Raw genomic sequence first — 24193 nt, forward strand, 5'->3', positions numbered from 1 at the left:
CCCTGAGCTAGTTAGTGCTCCATGAGCTAGTTAGTGCTCCCTGACTGGCGCCGTGGCCGTGACATGTTGGTGCCGGGCACGGTGGGGGGCAGCGTGACCCGGTCCCATCTGGAGCTCTGGGCTTTGTGGGCTGGCTGTGAGAGTCACTTGCAGCTGAGAACTCATAGGAGAATATAAAGGGACACTCTGTAAATATTGCCCCTGGGGACAACGGTGGCAGAGGCCTCAAACCCTGCCTGGAACCATGGGCCCAGGAGAAGCCAGGTGGGCTTGGGAGTGGCAGGGACTTCTGTGACCCACGGAAGTTTCCTCCTTCTCCGATGCCGGCCTGAGGCCCGGGTGGCCCCCTGGGCTTCCGGGGTGAGCGTCCAGCTGGGCCTGGCTCTCTCAGGTCATCCCGGAGACTCTGGGATCCATGACTGCTGGAGGGGAGCCCCCAGCCTCCCGCAGTCAGAGTTGCCACCCACAGCTTCGAGTTGGGGAACCCAGGTCCAGAGATAGTGGGGTATCAGGCCCAGAGCCACACAGCCGGCCTTGGGGCAACCGGGATTCGAACTGAGGTCTGCAGGCAGGCCAGGGCCCGCATGCTGGTAAGTACTGACAGGGGCTACGCCCTCGGCTGGGACTGGATGACCAGGAAGGCGGCGGAGCCCAGGCTCAGGGCACCAGCAAGGCGGGAGAGGGCAGAGGGAGAGGGAAACAGGGTGGGAGGGCAGGGAAGGTCAAGTGGGGGAGGGGGGTGAGGAGGAGAGACGAGAGGGTGCAGAAGGGGGACATGGGGAGGGCTTTGTCCTGAGCCCCTGGAGCTCTGACAGGCCCCTGCGACTCAGGGTGACCCCACCACCTGCCCCTCCCCCACACCTTCAAGCCCACCTGCCCTTTGCTGAGAGGTTGGGGGGCTGCGCTCACCCTCCCACGAGCCTCAGCCCTGGGGGCCCCTCCAGCCTCTTCCCTCCTCCTCCCCGTCAGGCCCACCCTGTCCTGTTCCTTACTGGCTTCCTCCAGCCCCCGCCCCCCAACTGTGCCTCCTTAATCCGGGCCACAAGCAGCTGGAGGGCCCACCACGTACAGCCTCCAGCCCTGTCTGTCTCCTGCTGTGAGCCCTTCCCCAGCTCCCGGGTGGTCCAGATAGAGTCTAACCGTGCGCGGGGGCCAGTCTGGTCCCGGTTTCTGTTCAGTAAGTCTTGCTGTTCCTGGCCAGGCCCCCTCCACGCCCACTCCCAGTTCACTCCATGCATTTTGCGGTCCCTCCCATCAGGACGGTCTCCCCCACTGCCTGGTGGCTGTCCCCCCACAGCCCCTCCTCCCAGGCCCCCAGGTCCCCCCTCCCACGCCCCTACCGCAGCCCTCAGCGCTTTGCCCCATGAGGAAGTCATTTCTTCCTCTGTCTGCCCTGCCTCCCTCAGACTCTGATTCATCCCTGTTTCTCCAGAGCCCGGCGCCGTCGGCCTGGAACCCGGTGCCGGAAGAGCGTGTTCTCCCCAACGAGGCCCTGTGGAATCTGGCTTTTCTCCTGGAGGGAAGTCGGTGGATTTTAGGCAGAGGAGGCTGTGCTCACTGCTGCCTGGAAGATGCCGAATGAGGTGGGAACCACACCACCAGACAGGGAAGGGGAGAAAGGATCCCCGCTCAGCTCGTGGGGTCCATCCTTTCTGGTGAATGTGGGTCCAGAGAGGGTCAGCCACTTGTCCAAGATCACACAGCAATATAGGGCAAGGCCAGGACTTGGGCCCAAATGCATCTCACTCTGAGGCTTCCCTCTTCGGCCATTCAGGGAGGTCTGGCAGGGCCGGGGGGTATGCAGGTGGGAGTGGCTGGGTCTCGCTGCCCCTCGGAGGCCAGGCTGTCAGGACACTCCGGGTGGTCCTTTCATCTTGTGGAAGGAGGGTCTCAGGCTGCCGGGTGGGGGCAGGCCTGCCTTTGATTCTTTGATGCTCACACTTTGTGGACCCCTGGGGACGTCTGAGTCATCGCTGAGCCGGCAAACATATTTAGCTCCTTTCACCGTCCCTAATAAATCCATTTCTCCAGGTCTCCACACCTGCCACTCCCCAGCTCCTGCCCCCTGGCATCTGGGCGCAGGGCCCCCGTGCCGGCTCGGGGTCACCAGGCCGGAAGTGCTCCCACTCCCCAGGCGCCGGGTGGGGGGCCCTTTGCCTTCTTAGAGCCCCCTGCCTTCTCCTGCTCCGTCCCAGGGCATCGTGCGCCAAGATTGTCCTCCCCAGTTCTGCGATGGCCTCTGTTCAGTAGCCTTGTTACTGGATCCCACCCAGAGCGTCGTGACAGGGCATGGTGGCCTGAGAGACTCGAGAGGTTACAGCATTGTGCACGCAGCTCAACCCCTGCCGGGGCCCAGCCTCCCTCAACCTTGCATCCTCTTGGCCTGCTGGGGCTTGTGTTTGGGGCCTGAGGGAGTCCCTGAAATATCGTGCCTTGTCATGCATCCTTGTCTTGGCTCCTCTGGGCCCCCCTGGCTGGAAGAGCCAGGCCTCCACCGAGCTTATCTTTCATGGGCACCTCTTCCAAGAAGCCTTCCCAGATCTTCACCTCCCCTGCTGTGAATCTTTCCTCCTCCAATGGCCCAGCCTGTTTTACGTCTCTGTGAAAGCACGTATACAGTTCGCCTTGTAATAATCATAAGAGCAGGTAACATGACCTTGACTGGGTGCTCAACACCGTTCTAAGTATTTTGCATATGTTTAATTGTTCCCATTTTATCGATGGGAAATCTGAGGCTCAGAGAGCTGAGGAAACTTGCTTAAGACACAGGGTAGAGTTGGGCCTTGAACCCAGGCCCTCTCCCTACTGCCCCCTGTGCCTTTTGCAATAAGTGGCTTTTGTGGCACCTTTTCAGTTGTCACCCACCCTTGCCGCCCACAACATTCTCAGTTCCTCCCAGGGCAGGGGCTGCGCTGGCCCACGTCCAAGAGCCCCTTGCACAGGCAGGTCCCTGTTAAAGGTCTGCATCAGGGAACTCGTCTGCCCAGCTCTTCAGGGAGGGGAAGCATGTCCTGGGGAGAAAGCTGCTAGGTCAGGGCCCCACAGCCAGACGGCGAGAGGCGGGTACCCGACTCCAAGGCTGAGCAGGGCGACTGTGTCCACCGTGAGGGGGAGGGGAGGCCGCGCTTGTCTGTGCCTGTGGGCGTCCGTTGGGCTCCTCAAGCCCGCAGGTCCCAGTTGACCAGTGCCTCCCGTTCCAGGACGCCCAGGCCGATGCTCTCCTCTGGGCAGAGGTCTCGTCCCTGCACCGGCCAGCCGGTCGGCTCTCCAGTCTGGCTGCGTTGCCGAACTCTCATCCACGCGTGGTGGGAGCCCCCTGCTGGCCGGATCCAGGAGTGGCAGGATGCTGGGAGGGTGGCGGAGGCCACTGGGGAAAGGGCAAGGGGGCCTGGGCCAGCAAGCCCACCGCCCCCCTCGATTGGGATGTGGCCCTGCCCACCTCTTTGACCGTTGCCCCCCACCCCCAGCAGCACCAGCATTCTCACGGTGCCCTTTGCCCCAAGACGTTTGCACCTGCTCATGCTGAGGCCCAGAGGGGCTTCCTCAGTTGACTTCAGTCTAACCAAGAATCAGTGTGCACCTACTGTGCACCAGGCACTGAACAGTGACAGTCTGGCCTGCAAGGAGTTCCCAGCTTGTGTGTGGTGGGGGATGAGCTCCCTGCAATATTGGGGGGGGGGGTCCTTTCCCCCAGCTGGCTGCCACACTCGAGCACAGCTCCTCCGAGAAGCCTCCTGGATTGCCCCTCTGCCCAGCCCAGCCGTCTGCTGGCTCCTGTGTCCCTGCTGGCTCTGTGACAGCACAGGTTGGCCCCGCCTGTCACTGCTCCTTGGCACCTGTCTCCCCCGCCAGACCTGGGCTCCTTTGGAGGGCAAGGGCTTTGTCTTGATCATCTTTGATGGCTGGTTCTGTGCATGGAGCTAGTATATAGTAGGCGCTCAATAAGCGTGGGCTGAAGGAAAGAATGTGTGGGTAAGTCGATCAGCTCAGTGCCTTAAGGTCTTCCAGGAGTGACTCCAAGGTGGAATTTCAGGCAGGGGGCTGGGTTAGGGTGTGGGGCCCCCCTCAGCGCCCTGCACATCCGGAGGGGTGGCCTGGAATTCAGGTCCACCAGGATGTAAGCCCCCTGCCAGCAGGGATTCTGTCCCATCCCACCGGTGCCTGGAACAGCGTCTGGAACACCATAGGTACTTAATAAACACTGTGGAAAGCACAAATAAATGAAGGCTACCGAATTCAAGCCCCTCCGAGACACCCCAAGTGATCTCTGGAACCAGCCTGTGCTTGCATCCCTCCATAGACAGGGAGCTCATTATCTGTCTCCTGAGGCAGCAGCTCTGTCTCTCTTCAGACAGTGCTGCCTACTGGGACGTTCTTTCGTCTTTCCCTGGTCCTGGCAGAACCAGCTCACTCTGCCCCTGCTCAGAGAGACCCTGTCCCACGTCCAGCCGCTGGGCTGAGACACGTCTGTCCAGCATGGCAGCCCCGGTGCCCTGAGGATGAGGCTCCAGGGCCTCTGAGAGCCCACTCTCCCCTGTCTGGCCCTCCTGGCCTCAGCCGAGACGGGGCTGAAGGTGAAGGGCAGGGTGGGGTCGAGGAGGCCAGATGTGGTCACGGAAAGGACAGAGCCCCACGCACGAGGTGAATTATGAGCTTTATTCTCTCTTCCAAAGGATCCCAGAAGAGCCACTCATGCCCAGAGAGTCTGATTGCACCCCCTCCACGATGGGGGAGGAAGCTGAGGACCAGAGAGGGGAAGGGAGTGGACTAAGATCACACAGCCAGCATATGCCAACGGCAGGAGAGGACCTCAGACCTCATGACCCTCAGCCCAGTGCTCCTTCCGTGACCCCTGGCTGCCCCTTCAGGGGCCACATGAGGCGGCAGAGGTGGCATTCAGCTCCCTGGCTGACATGGGGTCTGTGGAAATCCTCAAATGTCCTGCAATGTCTCCTCCTGCAGGCACCCCACTCAGACCCTCTTCTGCGCCATATCATTACCAGGCGCTCGCACACCTCCAGAGATGGGGATCTCACCCCTCGCACACAAGGCGGCTGCTCTATCCTGACTCCGTGGAAGGCATGCACATGTGTCTGGGGATGAGGGGCAACCTCTCCTCCCCTGGGGAACCCACCCTGCTCCGGCCCGCCCCCTCAGGCTGGCAGTGGGGCAAAGGCAAGCCCACATCTTGCTTTCCTGCCAGGGAACTTCCTCCAGGGGCTCCCCAGGGCCTGTTTGTGGGGTGAGACGCTTCTGAGAAGAAGCCTGGTGGTGGAATGCTCCTCCGGGCTGAGGCCTCTGTGGGGACCGAGCTGCCTGCCTGTGTGCTGACAAGTCGGCTCAGCTCTTGACGGTGCTGCTGTGGGGGTCTCAGGATGCTGCGACCCAGCTGGGGCAGCCCTCACCTCCACGGGACCCCTGGCCAGTGGCCTAGCAGGGAACCTGGGGCTGAGACTCTGCCACAAGCTTGTGTGTCACTTATTGGTGTGGCCCCTGCCTCCAGGCAGCCCTCCTGGTAACCAGAGCTCATAAAGCTCTCTTCTTGGCTTTTTGGTTGTACCACTAGTCCTGCTTGAGTACGTCCATCTAGGATGCTCTCTGCCATTTTCTCGAGGAGTCCCACCTGCTGCTCCTCCCAAAGGGACACCCTTGAGGGTGGAGCCCACTCTGCTCTCGGCTCCCCAGCCGCCTTCAGTCCAGAGCCCCCTCCAGCTCAGTAAGTGCATCTCCAGCCAGAAGCTCCTTAGGGAGACCCCATACGATCCTGTCCTTCTACTGAGAGGAGGGAGGCGGCCAGCTCACGCACTGCTGGGACCGCAGGGGGCCTGTGCCTGCCTTTGCCGGTGGGGGGCGAGGGGCCGCAGAGCCAGAAGGGGCCTAGACATTTCTATCCAAAACTGCAGTTTTCTAAGCACCAGAGAGGAGTGTGACTCGGCAGAAGGCACACAGCAAGTTGGAGACGGAGCTGGGTCGGAGACTGCGGGGTGTGGACTCCGAGTCCGGTGCTCCTGGCGCCTCCGAGCGGTTCTGTCCACGGGCCTGAGCTCTGTGTGTGTGTCCCTCGGGCAGGGAGGGCCAGGCCCCAGCTGAAGACAGGGAGGGGCTGGCCGAGAAAGGCCCTGAGCAGAAGGAGGAGCGTGGCCATCGCCGGGGCAGGAAGCACTCGGGGACCTGGCCGTCTCCCTGCTTTGAGGGCCGCCAGCACTTCAGAGTGCAAGGAGACATTTAACAGAAGAGGAAACCGAGGCCCAGAGGACAGGGTGCCGGTTCAGGGCTGGCTTCCCTCCGGCCGCTTGCCTCATCCCTGGCTGTGGGGGACCCGGGGCCTCTCCTGGCGGCGGCTGGGTGCCGAGGGCCAGGGGCTCACTGCCGGTTCTGAGGCCTCCGGGGGTCCGCCCACCCTCCTGGGCCCTGCCTCCCCCTCCTGTCAGCCCGAAATGTGGGAGGGGGAGGATGCGTGCGGGCCAGGAAAAGGCGCCCTGGGTGGGAGGTGGGTATCCAGGTACCACAGGCCATGGCGTTCCCAGGACGCTGGCCCCCGGCACCCCCTCCAGGCAGCTCAGTGCTTGCTGGCTATCTTCTTCTTCCGAGCAGAGACCAGGTCGTAGAAGGGGTCGCGGGTGATGCTGGCTCTGAAAGGAGAGCAGGTGAAAGGATTCCGGGGCTGAGCCGGAGGCCAGGGGGTCTTGTCTCCCGGGGTTCATAACAGGGGCGCACAGGGAAAGGCCAGATGACCCCAACAAGGACCAAGCCTAGGTGAGTCCACCCTCGCTGGCCTAATGCAGGGTCCCAAGGGCAGGGCCAGAGCGGGTGAGACTGAGAGCCTGGAGCCTTGGGAATCCTGCCCCCAAATGTCTCTGGACCCTCTTCAGGCTCCCATCAGACTGTCAGCGGGAGGTGGAAAGAGCCCACGTGGAGCCAGCAGACCTGCTTTCGGTCCCGGCTCTGCCCTTCACTGGCTCTGTGGCCCTGGGCAAGTCCCTCCCCTCTCTGGGCCTCAGGTCCTCCTCTGTAAAATTGAGGTGAGGATGGGTTTGGCTCCACAGCATCCCAGGGCTGCTGCAGGGCCCCAGGGAAAAGACCCTGCAAGTCCCCAGGACACGCCCCCGGCCCCGTGTTGACTCCCAGGTCTTCCTGTGGCCGGCAGAACCCGTCCTCACCATGTCTCCTCACTGACTCAGAGTCAAGGTTGTCATCCCGCCCCTCCCCTGGAGGCCCGCCACCTGTTCCCCGCTGCCCATCTTGGCCCCTCAGAACCACCCCTGCACTGTGGCCTTTCTCACCTGGCCATTCCTCTTCTGTTACCCGCCTGTGGCTCCCCAGTGCCCCCAGGAGAAACCCAAGCTCATTGCCGTGGCGACCAAAGCCTTGCCATCCTCTGCATCCTCACCTCCCTGATGCTGCGTGGTCCCCGCACAGCCAGGCTCACGCTGCCCGGCACCAGCCACCCAGGACTCTGAGGTGCTGTCTGGGGAGGCCACACACTGACTTCACCCGCACTGGTCCTTCCACCCGGAGAGCCCTGCGCCGTCCGCTGCCTCCACTGGTCTTTCTGGGGCCACTTTGGATCCTGATTCTAAAGAGCGCCATTCACGAGCACTTCCCAAGGGCCAGGCGCTGGGTAGAGAGCGCTACCTGGGACATCCCGTGGATCCTCCCAACTTGAAGGTGGGCCTCCCGTCCCTGTGTCCCGGGCCTGGCACCGTGCCGGCACCAAGGGGGCTCATGGAGTGTGGTTGGAAGGGCTTTGCATGCCATCACGGGGAGAGAGAGTCTCGAGTTATGACCCGACAGACACGGAAGCAAGGCCCCGAGAGAAGCAGGGGCTCCAGAAGGTGACAGGAGGCCCGGCCCCACCCGGCCAGCCCTTACTGTATGGCCTCGATCCACTGGTCGCGCTCCTCAGCGCTGGAGGCCGAGATCCGGTAAGACTCGTGCTTGCCCTCCACCACCTTGCCGTCGCCGTCCGTCTTGCAGGCCTTGATCTTCTGGCCCCGGCAGCTGGGGTTGTAGAGCTCCAGACAGAACTGTGGAGGCGCCAGGTGAGGGCAGGGCAGGGCACGCCGGAGGGGCCGGCTGCGCTGGGCCCCAGGGGGACCTCAGACAGGACTGGACCCTTGGGCAAGGCCAGCACTGGGACGAGCAGCAGGACACACCCGCCCAGGCCTGCTTCCCGTGAGAGGCAAGGGACACGAGCTCCTCACGAGAGAACTGACTGTGGGCCGGGTTCGCCCTAAATCCCCCGTTCTTCCCCAAATCTGCAGGCTGATGGGGAAGCTGAGGCTCAGAAAGGAGCACCCAGCCAGTGTCAGAGGAAAGCTCTGAATAACCGTGAGGCCGTCCCCGTTTGGGGCCATTGACCTGCCCCCAGGGTCCTCAGCCCCAGGAGGGAAACCGAGACAATGCTGCGCCCCCCCGAAGGTGTGGTGGGCACAGCCGAGCCTCCTGGAGAGCCCAGCCCAGCCGCCCTCCCGTCCACTGTTTCAGAAAGTACCCCCGCTCAGGCCTAGGGCCCCTCCCAGCACCTACTGGCTTCTTGGGGTCCTCCACCTTCTGCACCGAAAGGTTCTCGAGGGGGATGATTCCCCGTGGCTCCTTGTCCTGCAGGGGCACCGGAGGGAAGGTCAGGGGCAGCAGGTGGGGCCTTGAGGGCGACGGCAGGCAGTGAACTTGTGGGACTCCCCAGACCCAGAGAGAAGGGTACCCCTCTTCCCAGACTCAGCTCAGCCCTGGAGGGGGTCGGGGGAGGGGCTTGGGAAGAGCCCCGACCGGGGGTCAGGAGCCCCGACTTGAAGCCCAGGCTCTGCCCTGGACCTTGGCCCAGCCCCTTCTCCTCTCCCAAGCTCAGTTTTCCCATCTGTAGGACAGGTGTGGAGGTGGACCGGGATCATCTCCTAGGGGCCCCGAACTCTGTTAGCCGACTGCTCGGTGCGAGACCGGAAGGGCTGGGGGCGGGGGCGGCTGGGGGGATCTGGGGGCTGGGCGGGTCTGGGGGGCGGGTCTGGGGGCGGGGCGGGTCTGGGGGCGGGGCAGGTCTGGGGGCTGGGCTGGGGGGCGGGGCGGGCTCACAGTGGTGAACTCGAAGTAGTAGAGGCAGTTGTCGGTCAGGATGAACCAGCGCCGTTTCCACGTCTTCACGCGGCCCCCTGCGCGAGGCGGACAGCGTGCTCAGTCCTCCTCCCTGGGCCACCTTCCCTCCACGGAAGAGCAGGGCCTCGGACGCTGCCCCGCTCCCAGCCTGCCACACTTTCCTCCAGATCCACCCCTTCCTCGCTCAGCGGCTCCCGTCACCCCCTGAGCTGCCTGGCCCGGCGCTCGAGGCTCTTCTGTGACCAGGCCCCGGGACAGTGGCTGGCCGTTCCCTGCACCTTCCTGCTGCCTTCGCCCCTCGGGCATCCCCTGGCCTGCTCCCTGCCCGGCACGTGCTAATTGGTTCATCTTTCATGTGCCAGGCAATGCTCTAGAGGCTTAAGAAAGAATTCACTTATGAGTCCCCGTGACCACCGATGAGGAAGGGACCACTGTCAACCCCATCTTGCAGGTGAGGGCAGCGAGGCTCAGGGAGGCCGAGTCTTCTGCCCGGGCCTGCTGTGGAGCCGAGATTCGAACCCCAGCGTCCTGGCGCCAGACCTAAGCACTTGGCCATTTTACTACACATTTAACCCTCCCGGTGACTACCATCCCCATCTTGCAGTGGGGAAACTGAGGCTGAGGAGCCTGGACCCCGGCCCTGGGGGAAGGAGCTGGGATCTGTGACTTAGAACCTCCCTGGGGCCAAGGACAGTCAGCTGGGCAAGAAAGGAGGCTGAGCCATCTTAGGGGAAGGACGGCCTGGGACGTGGGCACGGAGAGACAGGGCTGGGATGGCCCCCAGGCCCAGGCCGCTGCTCCAGCACAAGGCGTCTCTGCTCACTCGCCTAGGAAGGCTGCCGCCCCTGCTGGGCTTCCCCTGCCGGAAGGCATCCAGGAGTGTGGGGGGCAGGGGCAGGTGCTGGGCCCAGTGGGTAACCTGCAAGATTCTGCAGCTGCCACCCCCGCCACCGCAGCACCCGCCCAAGGCTCCTCTCTGCAGGCCAGGCCTCCCTGTCCCTCATCATGCTGAGGGGAAGCACCCCGGAGCCACATCCTGTCACACTCCCTCCCACGCCCTTCAGGGACACTCAACCCTCTGCCCACCAAAATCTGCCGCTTGCTGGCTGTGTGGCCTCAGGCAGGTGCCCTAACCTTGCTGATCCTTGGTTTCCTCAGAAGACCTCTGGGAAGAGACAGAACTGCAGCTGAAGGGTTTGTCTATGGATCCACACGTCAGTCTCTCATTCCCCTTCCTACTTGTCTTTCCCCGCCCCCTGACACCCCGTGCCCTTCGTTCGCAGGACAGACAGACGGACGGATGGGGCAGGCAGACTCCTGCACTTGGAGTCAGGAGACATGGGGCCTCCACCCTTGAGGCTGCATGTCAACGTGTGTGCATGTGTCAGCCGTGTGCCCAAGTATGCATGAGTGTGTGCACGAGTGTGTCAGCCACGTGCGTGAGCGTGCCCGAGCGTGCATCTCACCCAGCTTGAGCAGCCAGCCCTCGCGGTCCGGCTTGAAGAAGGTGTGAGTGAGGTCGTTGCCGTCGTCCTCAGGGATGGAGAAGGGCTCGCTCTTGATGCTGTCAAAGAGGTTCTGTGCGGAGAGAAGGGAGGGGAGGGCCTGGCTGTGACACCCAGGCCTGGCCTGTGTGGCCCCGGGCAGGTCACTGTCCCTCTGGGCAAAGTCCTTCCCCTCCTGTTAGCTCACCGTTGGTCCCTGGCCTTCTTGGTGGAAACCTCCTTGGTTCCCCCACCCCCGCCCCTACGTCATGACCCCCCGCCCCACAGTACTGGAGGCAGGCAAGTGGGGGTCAGCACCCCAGGGAGACGGCGCCCGGCTGCCGCACCGTGGCCCCCACACCGTCGGCATCTCCATGTCAGTTTGCTTGCTGGGGTTGACCTCCCGGAAGAGATGGGGAGCTCCTCCAGGGCAGGCCTGGGTGTCACAAGCCCGGGTCTCACCAGTGGCCCCGCCTAAAGCAACTGCTTGCTGACCCAGTGGATGATGGTTCCTACCCCTGCCCCCCGTCGGAAGTCCAGCCAGGGGCATGAAAACGCACGGCGGGACAAGAGTACCGGCTTTGGTGTCAGGCCGCCTGGGTTAAAATCCCAGCTGGGTCACTCAGCGTCTGTGTGACCCTGGGCATGCCCCCAACCTCTCTGAGCTGCTGTGTGCTCATGGGAAAAATGGACAGAAGACCGCTGAGTGGCCAGGGATCTGGGGGAAGTAAATGGCCTACACAGGGCTAGGAGCCCTGCTTTCCCCCATCCCTGGGAAGGTGACGAGGAGGGCGGAGGACAGCCCCCACCCTCACCTGGGCCACCCAGCACCGCTCCTACGGCTCCGATGAGTGAGCCGGGGACCATCCCCCCGTGTCTGAGAGTGCTGGAGACAGGACGCTCTGCTGGAACCCGGACACCCCATACATGTTCACCTGTGTGCACGCTTGTGTGTGAGCGTGCACATATATACAGACACACAGACACAGACATGCACACTCTGGGGCACAGCAGCCAAGGTCGGGGCCAGAAAGCAGATTTTAGTTCTCCAAGGACCACTTCCCAGCAGTTAGTGCTGCTGAAATATGGAAGGAGCAAACTTGTAGGGTAATGAGTTCCTTGTCACCAGAGGTATGCAAGCCACTGTGGTGACCTCCCTGTGGGCCAGCTGTGGATGTCGGTGCTGGATCACCCCTGTGTGATTTGAACCCTCTGCCACGGGGCACTGCATTCCACGAACAACCTGCCCAGATTTCCAAGTATTTGGAGAAACATTCTAAACGGTCTCTTTCTGCTCATTCAGACCAGATCCAGGGCTGGGTCTCCACATCTAAGAGCATGAAACCATTTCCTCCTGTTGCGTTTGTGTGCGCTGCTGCTCAGGAGGTGGCTTCGAAATCTTAAATGAAGAATTTCACAAGTACTGTTGGACTCCCCCAAAGTTTTAGAGGCCGTGTTTGCTGGTTTTTAAAGGTCTTTTCGGACCTGAGCTCGGGGGTCTGGGCCGGGTGGGGGCGGGGCTGGTGCAGGCCGGAAGCGGATTTTCCTGGGCTTATGGAGGTGTCTTCCGGCTTCAGACTCCAGAGGCCCTGGGCTCAGCCTGGCTGTGGGGTGGGTGTGGGAAGAGCAGGGACCACGTTCTCTTTTCGGAGCCCCTGCCCCCCAGGCCCCGCCCGGCCCTGGCAATTCCCAAGTGGCACCGGCTGGTGGAACAAGGGTCTGCGGCAGGAAGGCCTTTGTCAGCAAAGCCATCAACACAGACAAATATTTGGGAGGCCCAAGGAGGCGGGAGGGGAGCAGAGGGGGCCTCGGCCGTATCAGCCTGCGCGCTCTGCCCCCACAAGGAAATAGCTCAGTTCACCCACATTTCCTGTATCTTGTAAACAGCGGCCCTCCCGCCCCCCAAGAAACACCCCTGCACCCGGCACCACCAAACCATCCGGCCCTGCCGGCTCCTGGCTGGGGGGACATGATCAGAAAGACAACGGCCACCTTCCGGTGCTTCTGCTGGACTTGCATCCATCCATCCCCACCCCCTCAGTTCTCCTCTGGGGAGCCCCCCACTTTCTGAGCAGATTGCTCACGGGGTCGACACCCATTGCTCCTCGCCCCCAGGCTCCAGGAGGGGCTGAAGGACTCCCATGGGGCTAATCAGAGCATTCCGTCCTGCTGGCCAGTGACTGGTTCAGGGAGGGCCATGTGCCCCCAGCCAGCCAACAAGCCTTAATTCTGGGACTTTGGTTTAAACGGTTAAGCACCATGGCAGTCTGGAACTGCCCGAGGCCATTTCTGCCGCAGCGTGGGGAGGCCCTGTTTAAGTGGGAAGCTGAGGGAGGAGAGGGATGCTGAGAGATGGAGAGACCAGATTGAGCCCTGACCTCACTGGATGCAGCTGAGCCTGAAGCCTGATCTTTTCTGTTACGTGTGTTGAGATTCCTCCAGCTGGGAAGCAACCGGCAGCTGGGAAACACAGCTAAGTTCTCTGTCCCCAAATCTTGCCTCCCGGTCTCCGCAGAGGGGTGGGCTCTGGAGTCAGATAGACGTGGGTTCGAATCTGGACTCCTCCCAAACTACGAGAGCCCTGGCCAGCTCCCTCTCTTGGAGCTCAGTTTCCCTCCCTGTAAACTGGGGATGGTACCTGCTGCCGGAAGTTGTCGGAGGACTGAATGAGACCATAGGGTGCCTGGTGCACGGTCAGTCCTGATGGAGACGCTCAGACAAGGACCCAGGAGGTCCAGGGCTGCCCACAGCAGAAGACACCCTGAACTGGGAGACCGTTCCCCCGCCTGTGCCTCAGTTTCTCCAGAGGCTGGAGAGCCCTCTTCTGGCCCCCTCCTCCTCCCCTCTCCCAGCTCCCTCTGCAGGTGGCTCTTAAGGTGAGTGTTCCCCTCTCAGCATCTCTCGGGTGCCTGCCACGTGCCAGGCACTCACCTGCTTCTCAGGAGAACAAGTGAGGTCAGTGCCGTCAGCCCACTTCGCAGACAGGGCCCCCAAGGCTCCCGCTCAAGGTCACAGCTGCAGAGCTGGGGTTTGACGGCCAGTCCTCCGGGTTCTCACCTGGTGCCTTCGCCCTAAGCCTCTCAGGCACTGCCCGGCCCCATCAGGGTGGCCAGGGCGAGCCCGGCTCAACCCGCCTGTCCCCCGACTGCCACCGCGCGGCTCCCGAGGCCTGTCCCAGCCGCGCACCCTGCGGTCTGCGCACTCTGGAGGGGACCTCTCTCCAGGTGACGTATCTGTGTCAATTTAATTTCGTCAGTCAGGCCACTTAAAAGGGTCATGTGTCCTTGGCAGGGCCCGAGCTGGAGGAGCTTTAGGGAGAAGCCTCGCGCAAAGCGGCAAACTGAATATCTGCATCAGGCGCTTAAGGCGGAGTCCTTGGTTTACCTGTGGGCAAGATGAGGCCCAGAGAGAACTGGAGAAGACCCCCCCCCCCCCCCGGGCCCCCCCCACCGCACCGCTCCACAGCAGCTGCCGTGAAAGCCGTGAACAGCAAGGGCCAGGCCTGTGCGTTCCGTTGATGGTGCCCTGGAAAGCCTCGGGATTAATTAGCCACTCCAATTACACCGGGCACTTCTGCACCTCACATTTCTGCACTCATCCTATGAGCTGGGAGCTCAGAGAGGTCAAGCCACTTACCTAACATCACACAACCAGAAAGCGGGGGCGCCAGGATGTGACTGTGACTCCAGCGCTCTGTTCTGCCCCTCCCCCTTCGCTCCCTCGCTGAGCGCCTGCCTCTTTCGCTGCCAAAGAGGATGATAAACCCGCCCCAGACCTCCCAGGCAGAGTGTGAAGCTAAACTGAGATAATAGACCCGAAAGCCCTTCGAGAGGAAAGTTATAAGCTCTATACAAACCCAGCGCATTGTTACTAACAAAAGGCTGGAACTGGGGATAATGCCTAAGGAGGGAAACCTGGAGGGGCCGGGGCTGAGGCGGTAATGTGGCGCCTGGGACGAGGGACGGGATCCTTAACTCCTTCCCTGCCAGACACGCTGTGCGCGCTTCCCGCCGCGAACACCACCAGGAGATGAGGACCTGTGCAAACGCCTTTTCCTTTTCCGTGTCAGGCATTTTCCTCAGTGCTGGGGTTTAAAAATTATTATTAATTATGCTTTATAGTGACATCAACCGCCCCTTAGAGCTTGTGCTATGTACCTGACATAAGCTGTGACCTTTACATTTTTAAAAATTGCTACTCACAGCAGCTCTCTGACGCAGGTGTCATGATCCCGTCCCCCTGGTCCAGGGAATGGTGACGTGGGGAGGGTGAGTCATTACCCAAGGTCACCCCCGGGCTAACGATCTGAGCTCTAGCCAACGAAAGCCCTCATTCTATGTTGTGACCCCCTCCCCACGATGAACTTTCTCCCTGGGGACAAAGGAGGGTTGTGGGCTAAGGGCGGGGCCCTTCTCAAACGCCGAGGGGCGCCAGAATCATCCCAGACCCGGGCTCCCCTGATCCTGCGGGTGGACATGCAAGGTGCCGAGCCGGGAGGGTGGTGTTCACACCCTCTCCTCCTCCTGCTGGGCTCTGGCTGGGAGCGGCCTGACGCTTTCCTGGTAGAAATGAACTGTCAATTCGTTTTTGCTAAGTCAGTCTCTGAATCTCTCACTACCGTGTTTACAAAACTGCTCCTGTCTCTGAGTTGCCCACAGGACACAGACAAACTCCCGAGGCTGGCATTCGCAGACCTGGTCATTCCGGCCCCACCTTAGTGCCCATCACTGTACATACATACCCGTGCCCGCCCCCCCCGCCCCCCCCAGCCAGTCACTCTGGACGCCCCTCCCTTTCCCAACCAGGCCAGGCCTGGGTTCTGGCCGCTTCCTCTTTTTGGAACACCCCTTCCCTACATTTCCTCTGGGAAAACTCCTATTCAACCTACAAGGCCCAGTTCAAAAGTCACCTCCTCTGTGGAGTCTTCCAGGATGGCACCCTCCCCCTGTCCCCAGGTCGGTGATAGTAGTGTCCTCTGTGTCTTCAAAACTATGTTCCCATGGTCAGCCCGCATGACTCACGCAGGGCTGTGACTCACATGAGTATCTTCTTCCTACCAGATGGACCCTGAACTTGGGCTGGGCAGGCTCATGATTCAACGGCCCTGGGTCCCCGTGCCGGGCACAGGGCCTGGTGCAGTGTGGCAGGGGTGGGGCCGTTTGATGAGGAGACAGAGGCCCGGGTTCTGCCTGGCTCTCGAGCTGACACGAAGCCTCGGGGACACCTCGGTTTCTTTCTCTCTGAAGGGGGAGGGCTTGAGCACAGAGCCTGAGATTTCTGCCTCTGACACACAGAGTCGACGAATTGGGATTCCCAGAAACAGCCCTGGGCTGTGTGAGGCATCCTTTCTGGAAGGTGCATGACCAGAGTCCCCCAGAGCCTGAAGTCTGGGAGGACCTCCCCGGGGCGTCCATCTCTGGACGTCCTTCTTAAGTGGGCGCCATGTGGGCGGGCCCATCTCAGCGCCAGCCTCGTTTGTGGCGGTCCCTCTCGGCAGAGCCTCCTCTTGGAGTGGTCTATCTCGGAGGAGTCCCTCTTGGGCCGTCCACCTAAGGCCAGGTGCCTCCCGGATGCCTGGGGCCCAGGCTGGGTGCGGCCGCGCCCCCCCTTACCCGCAGCTGCTCCTCTGGCAGGTCGCTGCCGCCGTTGATGCCGCGGTTCATGGACACGAAGCGCTCGAAGGGCGGCCTGTCCCGCACGTTGGGGTTGTGCAGGCTGGTGTTGAGCATGATGATGGAGAAGGAAAGGACGTAGCAGGTGTCTGCGGGATGGGACAGCTGGTCAGTCCTGGCCCTGGCCACTCTCCCCTCCTTACCTGACCCCTTCTAGAGCCCAAGGATCACCCATCTCAAGGTCTCAAAGGTCTCTGCTGATCTCCTGACTTGGCACTCGAGGCCTGGCCTCACTTCCGCTCTTCCTGGACTCCCTTCTCCAAGCAAACGTCAGCCGCCACGTTCCCCGGCCCCGCTGCGCGCTCTGCTCCTGCCAGGTCCCCGCCAGGCCTGTCCCGCCTCCTCTTTTCACCGCTGACACCCTGCTCCTCGCACAGCTCCAGCTCCAGCCTCTCCCTGCCGAGCCCTGCCAGTCCCCTGCCCACTCTGTTCTCTGCCTCCTCGGAGCTCGGAGAACACTCATTGTTGGCAGCAACGACAATACCACGTGCCGCGTGGCAATCTCGCTGGCACCGTGGGGCTCCTGGCCGGGCTCCGCTCCGTTGTTCAGACTGTCATGCGCTCGGGAGTGAGGCTGGGCTGAACCTCTGGGAGGGAGGGGATCGCTACCCTGGGTCCCCTGTGGTGCTTTTAGGATCCAGAGCTGGGGAAGTCCAGCTGCGTCTCCAACTCTCCGGTTGACCTTGGGAGAGTACTTGACCTCTGAGCCTCAGCTTCCCCAACTGTGACGTCAGGTGGTTTAACTCTGAGTAGCTTCACGTTCTAGAACATGGATGACCGACCTCTGATCACGGTGGCACCTAATGCTGGCGCTTGCCCCGGGCTAAGCTCTTTACATCCTCACGACAATCCTGTGAAGCAGGTACTGTTACCACCCCATTTGACAGATGGGGAAACTGAGGCACAGGGAGGTTAAGTGACATGCCCGAGGTTACAGAATTAAGTAGTTGGACTATGAGTCAGATTTGGTGCTTTAAAGTTCCTTCCTTCCTACAAATTTTCATTGAGGACCCACTAAGGGCTGCGGGCTGGGATTTACTGAATAAATCTGATCTGGTCCCCGTCCTGTGGGGTGTTTAGACTTGTGGAGCTGACGGGGAATAAACAAGCACACCGCCAATTTATCTTTCACTACAGGGTAGGGCAATGCTCTGTGGGACTTGTCTGTGGACACGCAGCCAAAAAGTGGTGTGTCCGTGGACGAGTCACGCCACCTCTCCGAGTCTGTATTCTCTGCAGGGACTAGGACAGGGCAGAGGTCACGGAGTGGATGGAAGGATGCAATGACTTTGCACGGGTAAAGCCCTTAGCACGGGGGAGCGCTCTATAGATGGAATTGGTTGCTGTTGTTATTGGAACTTCGGATGCAGAGAAGAGGCCAGGATGAGTCTGCCAGGATGGCTTAGATAAGTGCAGGGGAAGCATGGACGACTGACCTTTGTTGATATCCTTCTATGCCCATTTGCCCCTATGTCCTGCCCAGGCTGTTTCATGCTTCTGGGCCTTTGCTTTAATCAGAACTCATGCCCCAAAGGCCCTTTCTCCCCTTGACTTTCTGGAGAACTCCTATTCATCCTTCAAAACCCCATTCAGACCCCACTGCCTCTGAGAAGCCATCCTGGACAGGCTGACTCCATCCCTGCCCTCAGACAGGGTGCTGCACCCTGTGCCATCATTTCCTGCCTCCTCTCCCAAAGAGCATGCCCTGAGGCAGCTCTGCCCGACGAGCACCCAGCAGAGGACCTGGCATCGAGTTGGTGCTCAGCAAGGGCTCATGAAGGGTCTGGGTGCTTGGGGGAGGGCTGAGGGGACGGGGTGGCAGATCTGTGCCCGCCATGCAGAAGGGGTCCTGGAGGCCTGGTCTCCCCCGCCCTGGTACCTGTGGACTGGAAGACTCCCGGGTTGCAGAGGCAATATCGGGTGGCAAACGTCTCCATCATCCGGTCGATCTTCTGAGCCTCACCCGGCAGCCGGAAGCTCCACAGGAACTGCCTGGGGGTGAACAGGCGTGGGCAGGGGGGAGGGGGTGCTCTCAGGGGGACCCCGGGTCTGTGCCTGGCATCTGGCGCGTGGGGCGGGTAGGTGGGCTCTGTACCAGCAAGTGCCACGCACACAGGAGCATGCAAGAAATGCCTCTCGCTTGGAACCCGGGAGCTGCGTGTGCTCCCCTTCGCCCGCTGGGGCCAGCCCCACCTGCCTGCCCACGCGGGGCCTCCGCCCGCCCCGGTTCTGCGGCTCCCCGTGCCGGCCCAGGGCCCGGGGGTCTGATGGGGGACCCTGGCCAGCACCTGCCTTGGCCGCGCCTCCCTTTCTTGGACCTCAGCTTCAGCTCTGGAGGTTGGTGATTTTCCCAGCTTCAAACTAAGCTGCCTGAGGGTGAGGGCCCTGCCTGCTTCTCTCATGGCTCCTGCGGGCCTCTCACAGGCCATGCACTCAGGAACCACTCCATAAAGACTTGATGGGTGGGTGAATGAATGAAGAAATGAACACACGAATCCTGGGGGCTACCCCTCTCCCTTAAAGAGCCTGGGAGTCCGAGGGGAGGCCGCCTTGCCTGGATGGTGGCAGCTGCTTTCCTTTTTGCCTTGAATACTAAGCATCCTGCAAAGCCCAGATCAAATGCCCCCTCTCAGGAGCCAATTTCCCAGGCATTGAGCAGCAGCACTTCCTATGGGCCAATTCTAAGCACTTCCTCATTTAGTCCTCACAACCCTTTGAGGCGGTTACCAGTATCACCCCCATTTTACAGATGAAGAAACTGAGGCACAGAGAGGTTTCTGTGACTTGCCCAAGGTCACACAGGGGGTGAATGGCAGAGCTGGGATTTGAACTGGGGTATCTGGCTCAGAGTTTGTGCTCCTAACCGATATCCTGTAATGCTTCCTGTAGTTGTAAAAATAAAAGTAGCAACAGTAATATCCTAATTAGAAAATAATAAGTAATAATAAGTGCAATACATACTAAGCTGTATTAATGAAATAAAACAAGCGCTAAGCCAAAAAGCAGTGGGCACGGCCGTAGTAACAGTAATAACGATCACAAGGATTAAAGGTGTTACAACAGAGCTGTGATATAGGAACACTGGCAGGAGCGGGCGCGAGGGGCCTGGCGCTGTCCCGGGCCGTGCATGCCTATCGTACCATCCAGCCTCGGCTCTGGGAGGCGGGACTGTCATTCGTTGATTTTTGCTCCTGACCCTCTGTTTGTGCGGTTAGTTACGGGGATCACGATGCCCCCCCAAGGCCCGGGCCCCTGACCCCCGGCCCGCTCACCTGAGGGCCTGGACGAGGTTGAGGTTGGCGAACTCGTGGCAGTCCACAAAGGCCTGGAGCACCTGCAGGTTGACGGGGTCCCTGGGGAGGGGGCGGAGGGAGGGCGGGGTGCACTTGAGCTCGCTGCCCCACCTCCTGGAGGGAGAGGAGGGGAGAGACGTCCTCCCTCGGATCCAGCCGCCGTCTGGTCTGCTCTCATCCACCTGACCCCGCCCCCCATGTGCACATGCGTGTCCTCACACTCGTGAGCAGACTCCCACACCTCACGGCCCCCTAGCACTGTGGTCACCGGGAGAGGAGCCCTGGCTTTGGAGCGGCCTGCCCTGAATCAATCCTTCCTCTTCTCTGCCTGTGGGGACCCGCTCAAGCCACTTGACCTCCCCAAGCCCCGTGAGCTCATCTGTAAGGTGGAGCGATTCCTGCCTCCCCGCTCCCTGCTCCTCCCGGATCCTACATCCGGAAGCAAAGCGCATCCTCCGCTCGCTCAGGCGAAGGGACGTGTCCTCCGGGAGCCTGGGAGAAGGGATGCTGGCTCGCTGGCCCAGCTCCCCCCTTGTCCCTTACAGTCCACCCTTGCCCAGCAGCCAGAGGCCCTGTCATCGCTCCTCTGCCCAGCAGCCTCCCATGGGTCCTACCACTTGTCACCTGCTACTTCCCTGCTCCCGCGCTCCCTTCCAGTCTCACAGCCTGCTGTTCCCTGAGCACGCTTCTGCCCCAGAACCTTTGCATATGCTGTTCCCTCTGCCTGCAATGCTCTTCTCCCAGCTGTCTACACCGCTCACCTCCTTTAAGATTCCATCCAGCAACACCTCCAGGGGACCCTTCTGGTCCGCACTGTTTAAAGTCACAGCCCGTGACCCGGGGTTCTTCAGCACTTCTCACCTCCCCGCCCTGCTTTATTTGTATGCCAAAAAACTTATAGTTTTCTAACATATTTTCCGTATCTTGGGGTCCTTCCCACTAGAACGTACCTCCCTGGGGGCAGGAGCTCTGTCTGCCTCGTTCGCTGGTGTAAACCCAGGGCTTAGACCAGAGTCCGGCACACAGCAGATGCTAAAACACCCATTTGCTGCATAAGTGAGCGAGGAGGTGTTGGCTGAGGATCGGGAAGGGGGTGATCCCTCAGCCCCGCGCGCCAGGAGCCGGGACTTTACTCACGTACCTGCACACACGCACACACGCACACACACCTGCGCGCCTCCTCCCCTGCCTCTCCGAGGCCCCGCGCCCATACCTCTCCCCCAGGTAGGTGCCGATGGCCGTCTTGTTGAGGCCCTCGCCCTTGTACAGGAACTGGGCGATGTCCTGGACGTCGGGGCTCAGCAGCTTGTGCTCAGTGAGGTACTGGATGCCCTGCAGGGGCGCACAGAGCCGTGAGCAGCTGCCACAGCAGCCGGCGGGGGGCGGGGAGCACTGGGGCCCGGCATTCTGACACTGGCACAGCCCGTTCTGGGGAGGTGTCCCTCCTTAATAGAAGCCACCTTTGTAAGGTGGTGAGTTCCCCATCACTGGAGGCGTGCAAAGGGCAGGGGGTTCGTGCAGTGAACCAGGGTCATGCCAGGTGTTCCCCAGGATCCCCTTCAGTCTGACACTCCTTGATTATATGCTTCAGTGATTCTGTGAATTTATTATTTTAAGACTCAATGATTCAGCCATTCCTTTTGTCTCCTTGAAATTCATGCTATTTAAAAATAGTGTTTCATTTTTTCTCACAAGTAATCTACGTCCATTGTATAAAAATTAGAAAAAACAGCTAAGTCTAAAGGGGAGGCCGACAGTTTCCGTGGCGGTGACTGTCCTTCCCTTTCTGTGTGAAAGCGGGGTGCGCCCCGTCCCCCTCGTGGAAGCCTGTCGTGCTGACTGGCAGCCCGCGAGCATCTCTCCCACGGCCCGCCCCTCGGGGTCTGTCACTCAAATCTGAGGAGCTCGGGGGCGGGGCTTGGCTTCTGCAATGAGTTCTCTGTGTCCCTGTTCGTTTTGGGGAAGAGGCTGCTGGAGGGGCAGGTTGTGGCAGCTCTGAGTGACAGCAGAGGGCACTGGGGACCCCTCAGTGCGCCCCCCAGCCCCCACGTGAGTTAGTGCTGGTGTGTGTGTGTTTATGTGCGGCACAGTCTGTGCGGATGGGGCAGGGGTCCGGGGGTCTGCAGCTGTGGGAGGTGAATGGGTGTGCGACACTGTGGGTTGCGATGGGAAGACAGGTGGCCTTTGAAGACCGAGGAGTACATTTCCAGGGACCCCAGCTCGGCAGTCCCTGTTGGCTGCCCTGATGCCATCTCTGTGTGTCAACCTGTGGCTTCCTCCTGTCTCTGTTCCTGCAGGGCGAGGGGTGCTGGGGGCTGGGGCTGCTCTGAGGCCAGTGAGGGTGGAGTGGGGGTGGGACGGGGGGAGAGCAGTGGCTGAGCCCTGAGCCCTCAGTGCTCTGCGCCAGCAGCCCAGGACTGGAAGACACTTCTGGAGAATCTAAGGGCCCCGTTGTCCACGGCCCTGCTCACAGAGGAGGACGCAGAGGCCCAGAGCCAGGGACCCTGAGTCCGTGGACATGATAGACTCCGTCCCATCCCCCGGGCTCCCGCCTCATGACCAGGGGCTGCTGTGCTGTGGGGTGACAGAGCCCCAGCCGTGACAGGCCGTAGGGTACTGCACAAGATACACAGCCCCGTGGGGCCTCAGCTTCCTCATCTGTAAAGTGGGTAATTATCTTGCTTGAGCGGAACGAGAGGACGCTGTGAAGGTGCCCAGTGTGCAGCCCCTCAACCCTGTGACCCGAACCCCCCACAGCTGCCTACCTTCACAGGGTCCATGTTGAACTTCTTGCGCCCGATACACAGCTCCTTCTCTTTCTGGGCCATCCGGCTGTGGATGTGAGGATGTCAGCCTGGACTGCCCAGGACCCCGGGGCCCCCTCCAATCCCCAAGGAGCCTTGGGGACCTTGAGGACCGCCCTCAGCTAGAGCCAATATTCTCTAGGGGCCTCCAAGTGGGGTCCCCAGGCCCTGCAGGAGAATCAGCGGGGAGGGCGTGAGAAATGCCCAGTCTGGGCCCTCCCAGAGTCACCAACCCACACTGTCCCCATGGGCCCAGTGCTAGCACCCTAACCAACGCGGGAGGCATGGCCTCAGGAGCCCAGAGCTGCTTTGGGGAGCACTTGGGGCGCCTGTGCTCGGAACGGGGTCAGGACAGCAGGGCGGCCGGGCCGAGTAGACCCCGCTCCACTGCCCTGGCCAAGCACCGAGTACGAGTCCCTTCCTCTCTCTGAGACTCAGTTTTCTCATCTGTAAAATGGGGGCAACGCCTCCCAACATCATTGGGGGTTAAAACGCTGGCAGGAGGTACTCTGGAAATATTACGTTGTTGCTATTGCTGGGGCTGGAACAGAACCCGGAGGTGCGGGCCTGTGCTCGGTGCACGGTGCGCGTGTGTGCACTGGTGTGTGGGGGCTGGAAAGGTGGAGGTCAGGGGCATCGGGAACTATGGGGTGGCAGGGGCAGGCTGGGGATTTCCTGGGACACCGAACATAGGAGTCAGTGCCCTGGGGCCCTAGGGGATTATGTAGGGACCAACCTTCCCATCGCACAAGTAGGGAAACTGAGGCCCAGAGAGGAGAGAGGACCAGCCCCAGGTCACAGAGGCAGTGGGGTCTTCCCATAGAAGGGGCAGGCGGATGACACCCTGTGGGCGGGGTGAGTGGACCAGCCTCGGCCTCGCGACAGGCCAGGCTCCTGTCCCCGTGCGGCCCTTGGCTTCCTCGTCCTCGTCCTCGGGGCTCAGCTTTCCTTCTCCCCGGCCCCTCCCAGGATGCTCCTGGGCAGTGATCGGTCAGGGCTGGGTCAGGGCCTTCGGGTGGAGGGGCTGTGAGGACGGGGCTGTCTCTCAGGAGAGGGGGCTGTCTGGAAGCCAGGACCAGAGCAGACCACGGGAGGGAGTCTCGGGCGCCCTGTTCCTGCCTCGCCGCCCCTACCTCCTCCTCCAGGGCCGACCCCTGACGTCACCAGGGCCAGGCCCAGGTGTGGGCCCTGCTCATTCACGGTGGGGATATTGGGGTCCCCTGGCCAGACCCCTCACCTCTCCTCTGCTGTCTCGAAGCAGTCAATTTGGGCGAACACATCTGCAATCTCGTCTTTCAGTTTCTGTGGGGCAGGGGCACCACGGGGAGAGAGGGTCAGGGGCAGAGGTCAGACAGGAAGGATTTCACGAACCCCGCGCCTGCTCTCCACCCCCACCGCCCCACCATTCCCACCCTGGGCGTCACTCCCAGACCTCTCTGTCCTGAGCCGCCACTGAGGGACCCCCCCCCAACTGACAGGTCCCTCCCCAGATGCCTCATATCCTCAAGACCCCAAGCCAGACTTATGGCCTCTGTCTGCACCCTTCCTTCTGCCAGCTCCTGTCTTGGGGGAGGCAGTCCCCAAGTCCCCACCCTTGCCCTACTCTATTCCTGCCTTCCCATCTCTCCCCTCTGCAGCTGGGAAGTCTCCTGCCCTCTAGCCAAGCCCACGGACCAGTCCTCCTCCACTGGCTGCCATCTTTCTGAAGCACAGCTTGGCGCCTGCCCTTCCCCTGTTCCAACTCCTTCCATGGCTCCCTATTGCCTCCCTAGTCAAGAGGCACAAATTCCCACCCTACGATCAGGCCCCAACTCCTCTCTGGCTTCCCTCCATCCATCCATCTACTCTGT

General features: G+C 61.3%; 1 protein-coding gene across 4 annotated transcripts in view; it reads right to left on the reverse strand.

Annotated features, from left to right (window-relative positions):
• Nucleotides 1-4637: 4637 nt before the first annotated feature.
• Nucleotides 4638-24193, reverse strand: part of CYTH4 (cytohesin 4) — a 30144-nt gene continuing 10588 nt past the window's right edge. Inside the window, exons 3-13 of one of the 4 annotated variants that reach the window (XM_046646820.1) lie at nt 23581-23645; nt 22305-22371; nt 20753-20871; nt 19519-19599; nt 18126-18238; nt 16187-16335; nt 10557-10668; nt 9070-9146; nt 8530-8601; nt 7873-8027; nt 4638-6632 (exon numbers count right to left, since the gene is read on the reverse strand). In XM_046646820.1, the coding sequence (XP_046502776.1) occupies nt 6560-6632; nt 7873-8027; nt 8530-8601; nt 9070-9146; nt 10557-10668; nt 16187-16335; nt 18126-18238; nt 19519-19599; nt 20753-20871; nt 22305-22371; nt 23581-23645 (1083 nt within the window). In that variant the 3' untranslated portion in view covers nt 4638-6559. The other 3 variants (XM_046646818.1, XM_046646821.1, XM_046646819.1) reach the window with 3 other exon arrangements.

Source organism: Equus quagga, chromosome 19, assembly GCF_021613505.1.
Source record: "Equus quagga isolate Etosha38 chromosome 19, UCLA_HA_Equagga_1.0, whole genome shotgun sequence".
Classification (NCBI taxonomy): Eukaryota; Metazoa; Chordata; class Mammalia; order Perissodactyla; family Equidae; genus Equus; species Equus quagga.